Source organism: Bos indicus, chromosome 16 (genome assembly GCF_029378745.1).
Source record: "Bos indicus isolate NIAB-ARS_2022 breed Sahiwal x Tharparkar chromosome 16, NIAB-ARS_B.indTharparkar_mat_pri_1.0, whole genome shotgun sequence".
Classification (NCBI taxonomy): domain Eukaryota; kingdom Metazoa; phylum Chordata; class Mammalia; order Artiodactyla; family Bovidae; genus Bos; species Bos indicus.
In genome coordinates this window covers 5,503,601-5,511,669 of record NC_091775.1, presented here as the reverse complement: position 1 = coordinate 5,511,669, position 8,069 = coordinate 5,503,601, and the positions used below count along the sequence as shown (strand labels likewise).

The following is an 8,069-nucleotide window of genomic DNA, read 5'->3' as shown; positions in this document are numbered from 1 at the left end:
AGATGTCAAAAACAGCCTACAGAATCTAGAAAAGTGGGAGTAAATCTGTGGTAGTGAATGAGCAAGATTTTATTTTCTCAATAATTTAAATACTGGAACAGAGAACACTGACAGCCAGATTTAGAGTGTGGTAGGAGAGAATGAGTGCACTGGGGGAAGGTGTTGCTGGATAAGTGTTGAGGATGAGGGAATTCAGTTTGTGGGTTGAGTTTGACTAATGTGACAAAATGGTGGGCTCCAGGATGCATAATTGTTAAATCAAAAATTCTAAAAACCCTAAAACTATGTCTGCTATTCAAGAGTTCATTAACTCCAGAAAAAAGATCACAAAAGGCAAGATTTTTCTTTAAGATAAAATTTACTTGAATGACTAATGTACACATTATCAAATGACATTTTACAAACAACTATAGTTACTTCTGAGTTAAAGCTTCAGAATTACAACTTGACTCCTATAATTTTAAAAAAGATGTGCAAACTGGAATTACTGAGTGATTATAGAAAGGCAAAAATATATTCGATGAGAAAAACTCAAATCAAGTGGAAATAAAAGTGAGATGTTTAACTAAATCAGAGAAAGATGCTCTTATTAAAATAAAAACAGGTTTCCCAACAAATGTATGCCTATCATAACCACAGGATATGCCTCATACTTTGCTTAAATAATTAAAACCACACTATAATTAAAAGTATATGGTAACATAAGTATGTTGATTGCAGTATATATGTCTAGATTCTTTCTAGACACAAGGAAAGCTCTTTTTAGTGCCTTCCTTAAAAATGTAACACTTCAGAGATATGTAACTGTTTATAGCCATAGCCTGTCTCCAGGTACATCACAGGTGAGGCTTCAAAAAGTCCTTGAAATGCACATGGCAGTAAAACTGGGCTCCCATCTTTACCATCATCAAGCAACTTTTCTTTGTTCTGCTTGAGACCGATTGCATATAGGAGTTAAATCTTATGAAACAGTCTCACTGATGTTGAGACCATACTAATCCACCTATTGATAGTAGAATGGTTTCTTTCCAACCATCAGTAGGGTTCCAAGCGGTGAGGCATACTGAAATAGATTAATTTCTATTTAGGAGGTGGCATGAAAAGCAGTGATGCAACTCAAAGTTTAAATATGAGTGTTAACCTTATCTTTATATATACCAATTACAAGTGCTATAAACAATGAAGTATCATTCAATTAAATGGTCCATCATATTACAAGAAGCAAATAAATAATAATTAAATTTTGCATTGATAGATATGAATAAAAATAAATGAGGAAGAAATTAAAACAATGGTCTCCTACTAACTTACTCATATATTCATTCAACAAACATTTACATGATAGCTTTACTTTGGGCCCCCAGGGCTTTGGTTTTAGAGATCACTCTGGCATAGTCTCTCCCATCCTCTTCTTCTCTTTTTCTGCAACTCATCGGCAACAAGGCATCTTTTTCTTCCTCAACTGCCACAGCAGTTTTTCTCTGTCTAGTTTATGGCACTTAATGTTACACTATGATATGTATATGTCTTATTTCTCTGACTAAAATAAGTTCCAAGAGGGTAGAGGTGGTATCTTCATTTTATATTTTATAACTCATATAGGAGAAAGCAGCTTGAAGTCATATTTGAGCTTGAATTCTATCTTTGTCAACTACTGACCCCGAGTCTTTGGTCAAGAGAATTTTTTCTTCCTGGTTTTTTCACCGAGGATATTATATGCCCATTCAGGTATTGCTGCTTCTGCTGCTAAGTCGCTTCAGCCATGTCCGACTCTGTGTGACCCCATAGACGGCAGCCCACCAGGCTCCCCCGTCCCTGGGATTCTCCAGGCAAGAATACTGGAGTGGGTTGCCATTTCCTTCTCCAATGCATGAAAGTGAAAAGTGAAACTGAAGTCACTGAGTCTAGTCTGACTCTTAGCGACCCCATGGACTGCGGCCCACCAGGCTCCTCCATCCATGGGATTTTCCAGGCAAGAGTACTGGAGTGGGGTGCCATTGCCTTCTCTGACTAAGGTATTACCTTGGAATAATACACACCTTTTAAAGTTGCAGTGAAGGCTAAATGAGATAAGGCATGAAAGAGCCTTAGCAAACCTCAGGGGGGCTCTTCATGTTGCCTGTCAACCTTTCTGTACTCCCTATCATTCAGGCTTCACCTATCATGGTGACAAATTAATACCTTCTCCTTCTCCTCAAGTCTTTAACATCTCCTTTTCTAATCTCCTTGTCAGCTGGTCATTTTGCTTTTTATTCACTGAGAACACAGAGGCATCAGAAGAGAGCTTCTACATGTGTTTTCCCAATCACATCTCCCCACCTGCCTTCATCTGCTCCCATGTGTTCTGCCTTTCCTGTTACTAAGGCCAGGCTCCTGGCTAAGGTCTACCTCCTGCTTGAACACTAGATCCCATTCCTCCTAGCTTAGGACATTGCTCCCACAATTTTTCCTTTTCTTTCCCTGTCATTTCCTTCCTTCCCCCTAGATCATTCTCTTCAGCTTATAGGAATAGCAGCTATTTCTCCATTCTTACAAACATGTCCCTTTGCTTCTTATCCTTGCCATTACTCTATTTATCTGCTCCTCCCTGTAGAAAAGATCCTTGAAAGAGAAATCTCCAATTTCTCCCCTTTCATTCTCTCTTAAACACTTCTGTCAACTCCAGTTTGCTTCTTTTCCCCTACACCAAAACTGTTCTTATCAAGATTACCAGCAAATCTTATGCCAAACCCAGGTCAGTTTTCACATTGATGTTCCTTGATCTATCAGCACATTTGACAGGATCTATCACTCCCTCCTCCTTAACGTTCTCTCTTTGCATGACTCCTGGAACACCACACTCTGGGGTTCCCTCCTGTATCAGAGCAGCTTCTATGCTCTTGTGTCAGCTCCTTCCCACTCCATGACTCCTAATGTTGGAGGATCCAGGGCTCAGCATTCAGACCCATTTTCTTCCCTTGCCTATCTCACTCCCTTTATTGACCTTACTCGGTTTCATTATTCTGTATATCCATACACTGACAAGACCCAACTTTGTATCCCAAGTCTGGTCCTATTCCTAAAATGCTGAGTTGTACATCCAGCTATCTTTTTAGCACCTGTATGTGGATATCTATTAGATATCTTACATTTAACATCTCCAAAGTGAACTGCTCATGTTTCTCTCCGGTCTTGATTTCATTCTCAGTTGTCTTAATTAACAGCAATTCTATACTTCGGGCTGCTCAGGCCAAAAACTCCAGGCATCATCACTGACTTCTCCCTTTCTCTCATACCCTGACACAAACTGTCAGCAAATTCTACTGTCACTATCTCAAAAATGTATGAAGAATCTGACCTCTCCTCACCAGGCTGGTAATAGCAATTCACAACTTTAAGTAGAGTTTTGTGATAGCGTCCACATGGAGGCCCCATCTTTCACCTCTGGCACTTACACTCTCTTCTTGATGAAGAAGTTAAAGTGATCATTTGCTTCCCTGTTTAAAATCCTTCAATGATTCTCATCTCAGAGCAAACACCAAGTTCATTACAATGACCTACCATACCCTATAGGGCCATCAATCTTCACCCTCCTCCTTGTGTGTGCCTCCAACGCAGCAGGAACATACCACCTGATACGGTGTTTGTGCTCACTGTTCTTTCTTCCTCTACAAGGCTGTCCTTGCTTCACACTAGTCTTTGCTGAACTGTCATTTTCTTAGTGAGGACTTCCCTTCTAACTCTTCTTCCCTATCTAGCCCCTTTTCTGGTTTATTTTTTCTCACAATATTTATTGATTGATTGATTCTTATTTTGTTACGTATTTAAATATTTGTTGAATAGATGAATAAATTTTAAAAAACAGGGACATGAGTTGGTAATGTGAAGCAAGTAAACAGATTTTGTGCATAATTATTAAAGACCTATGCAACAGAGCCATATATATTTAGTACTATACTTATTGATAAATATAAATTGAAAGAAATTTTGACATAGAAATTAATAAAATATTTAAAACTTCATTAGATACCAGTTTGTCTTCTGATTAGTTTGCTGGGCTGTATGGGTCAACAGAGTATATGTCTAGTGTTTCTAAATGAACATCTTCTTTATAGTTTGTATTTGTGTAGTAATTGCTAAATGGAAAAAAAAAAGAAAAGAAAAAATAAATTCTTTATTCACTGGCCAAGATTACTATATAAAGGTGTAACAGTTGTTTTCTTTTTTGCAATTCCCAACACATAGTAAGTACTTTTTATGGATGATTTCATTTTATTGTCTTAACTATCTTATGAAGTAATCACTATAATTCTCATTTTTTGAAAAGACCCATAAAAATAATTTGCTAAGCTACTAAGTGTCCAAATCAGAAGTTGGCAAAACCAATACAATATTGTAAAGTAATTAACCTCCAATTAAGATAAATAAATTTATATTAAAAAAAGAAGTTTACATTGGGCAGCTTTATCCAGGCCTTTTAATGACTAATAATTAGGACTCCCAGATTGAAAAAATTTATAAAGAAGCTTTCACTTTATAATATGATTATAAACTTACCTTTGGAGGGCCAGTCTTCCAAACTAACTTAAAAAGAAATTTTTATATTTGATATTTAATTCAAAATACTTATATAATCATGCAGCACTAAAAATTTTAAATGACTTTTAAGACATTTTTACTTTTTTTCTTTCAAAGCACATGTACTTTGCTGTGCTTCTAAAACATTTTGTCAAAATTAGCAAAAGACAATAAAAGGTGATTGCACTATCGTGTAGAACTCTGAGATAAAATAATACAAAATTACTAGGAAAGAAAGTTTACCACTAAGGGTACTTACAACTTGCCACTCTCTATCACATTTAAGAGGTCAATTTACATATTTAGCAGGAAGAGACATTAAAATTATTACAGAAGATAATTTTTAGGTTAATGTGTGATTTAGGTTTTACTGAAACATCTTAGAAGTCTCTTCTTCACATGTTTGAATAACTTCAAAATATTTAATTTTGTTAGTAGACATTGATTTTTAAATGATCCATTACTCATCTTACTTACAAAAAGTATTTAAGGCAGTTCAAATGTCTGTATTAAGTATAAGAAACTAAACTGAAGTCAGTTAGAAAATGGAAATAAAACAAGTGATGCTTAGGAGTTTAATTAACATATATGTTTAGTTCATAATCAACTGAGGTTCTTATGTATAGTGTTTGATATAAACATGTTAATAACTTTGTTAATAACTTTAATAATCAGATAGGAATATTACAAATTATTTATGCTTATAGGTGTTCCCAAAGTTTACAAATTTTCCTACACATGTAATGCTCTGATAGCAAACTTTGTAAAAGGAAGGTAGGAGATAGAGACCACCTTTTCTATTTACTTAAATGTCTTTTTAAATTACTCTTGACTAAAATTATGTTCTAACTTCCTGTGAGAAAAGCCATGCAAATGACATCTCTATGTTTGTTTTCTTAAGACCTTTAACTCTCCTGAATTCTATGAAGCCATTTTCTCCCAACTTTCTTTCCTCTTACTTCTGACAGTTCCTTCCCCCTCTTGCCTTTTAAGTATTACTGTTATTCTTAGATCTGTTTTCATCCTTGTTCTAATCTTCTATTTTGTTTGGTACCAAGGCTTCAATTGTGATTTAAGCATCATCTACCTGAGTCCAGGCCTCTCTCTTGAGTCCTGGAAGAGAGTACCTAGAAGTAGCAGATCAGAACTGCACCATTTTCCCCCACAAACCTATCCCTCTCCATTTTTTGTGAACCATTGGATCCATCCAGTGGCACCCACTTGATTCATACTTTGTGTCCCCTTCTTCCCACATTTAACAATTCACTAAACCTTGAAATACTGATTGAAGGCGGGAGGAGAAGGGGACAGCAGAGGATGAGATGGTTGGATGGTATCACCAACTCAATGGACATGAGTTTGACTAAGCTCCAGGAGTTGGTGATGAACAGGGAGGCCTGGTGTGCTGCAGTCCATGGGGTCACAAAGGGTCAGACACGACCGAGCAACTGAACTGACTACACTGAAATCCTGAAAAGCCTATTGTCTTCATAGTGAAAATATTTCCTTTTAAGATTTTTTTGGACGTGGACCATTTTAAAAGTCTTTATTGAGTTTATTACAATATTGCTTCTGTTTTATGTTTTGATTTTTTGGTCAGCAGGCATGTGGAATATTAGTTCCTAATCAGGTATTGAACGTATACCCCTGCGTTGGAAGGTGAAGTTTTAACCACTGGACCACCGGGGAAGCCCTTGAAGATATTTCCTACATCTATTGCATCCTCTTGATCCTCACCACTGCTGCTTTGGTTGACAACTCAGTACTGCCCCTTTTTAAAAAACCGAAAATCTGAACATATTGTTTCTTTGCTTAAGATTCTACAGGGTAAACACCAACTCCTTGTCGTGGCATACAAGGCTTTTGATGATCTAACTTTCAGACCATCTTTCCCCAAGACTGTTAAACATCAGTCCCATGAGATGTTAAAGGCATTTTATGAGAAAAAAGTTCAGCAGCCCAACTCGTCTGCAAGACTCGTTTTTGAAAAATTAAATGGGCTTCTTTCATGTAGGACCTTAAATAGTCTCATGGTCATTGTGAATCCCCATGAGAAAAATGTAGCTTGAAGTATATCCCAATATTATTTGTTCATAGAACATCATTTCCCCTGAAATCATTCACAAAACAAAGGTTATGTGATAAACTCTGATAAACACTACTGCCTAAAGTACCTCCGACTGTAGACCCTTGCCAGACCTACTGCATTTAGGCCCTTCCAGGATTAGAACAAACTATTCAGGTTCAAATATGCCATTATTACATAATTTCAGTGTTACCCCCTTCATGTCTGATGCCTACTCTAGGCATTACAGAACTGTGAACAGTGCAATCAGATCACTTAGATAGATCCAAATGATGTGGCTTGTTAAAGTAATTTTGCTGGAATTTGTGGGTGACATGTTTATGGTGACATGATTTGGTCATCCCCCACTGGAAGTTATATGAGATTTGGTAAGACTTTACCTGATTATCCTCCCTATCACTAGCATTTATTGATCCTTAAGAACCTGGGCACACAGAACATTCCCTGGCTGATAATTGACGATATCATTTGCTAAAAGTGTATCCTTTGTACCTACCAGAATATTCTGCAATTTCCATAAGATTTTATGTATCAGAGGGGATCTTTTATGTCACTTAAACCTATGCTAACTTCAATGTTTCTCAGGCATGTCAATTGCTTACGTAGTTCTTATAATATATGATGGAAAAACAAGTCCCAAACTGCACCTTCTACTTGGAATACTTTTCTCTACTTGTCTACACTCTGTGAGGCATACCTGCAACATCTTCTCCACTATGAAAGCTTTTCTGATCAAAATTCCTAAGTACTGACCATTTGATTGCATCCCCACCAAACATTACTTAATCTACTCTGGCAATAATACTTTATGGATACAAATTTTTTTTAATAATAAATTTAAAATAAAATGAAAAAGTATGTCTAATTTATGTGTGATAAAACATAATATAGCAAAATGTAGAAACTAGTAGTATATTTAAAGAGTCATGAAAACAACAATTGAGTTGTTTAAAGATTGCTTAAACAAATAGAAAGGCCTAGTATGTTTCTGTATGAGAAAGCATTTACAGAAAATGTGCCAATTCTCAAAGGTTAACCTATAGACATAAATGTAATCACAACATATATGTCTTTAGAAAATGACAGATCATCTAAAACTCCTATAAGAACAAACAGAAGAAAGAGGAAAATCTTTAAAAACTATAATGAGGGGATTCTTGTCTTGTTAGAAGTTATAATATCAGAAAACTATACTATTTGAATGCAAAGTGTTTGTGATAGAAAAATAGACACATCAATGAAACAATAAAAAAAGAATCCAGAAATACAATATATCCAGATATATTATTTGATATATGATCAAATTGGAGCTAACTTTCTGGAAAACCATTTGGCAATATTAACTAAGCATCTAAATGTTCATACACTTATTCCTAGAATTCTAAGGATCTAAGCTAAGGAAATATGGAGATGTAGAAAAAGTTTC

At 35.9% G+C, this 8,069-nt stretch overlaps 1 protein-coding gene across 4 annotated transcripts in view; it reads right to left on the bottom strand.

The window, feature by feature from the left end:
- Positions 1-339: 339 nt before the first annotated feature.
- CR2 (complement C3d receptor 2) overlaps positions 340-8,069 on the bottom strand; it is a 49,263-nt gene continuing 41,533 nt past the window's right edge. For all 4 annotated transcript variants that reach the window (XM_070767878.1, XM_070767879.1, XM_070767880.1 and 1 more), the window contains 2 exons: positions 4,010-4,115; positions 340-1,063 (listed from right to left, as the gene is read on the bottom strand). In XM_070767878.1, the coding sequence (XP_070623979.1) occupies positions 4,025-4,115 (91 nt within the window). In that variant the 3' untranslated portion in view covers positions 340-1,063; positions 4,010-4,024. The remainder of the gene's footprint in view (positions 1,064-4,009; positions 4,116-8,069) is intronic.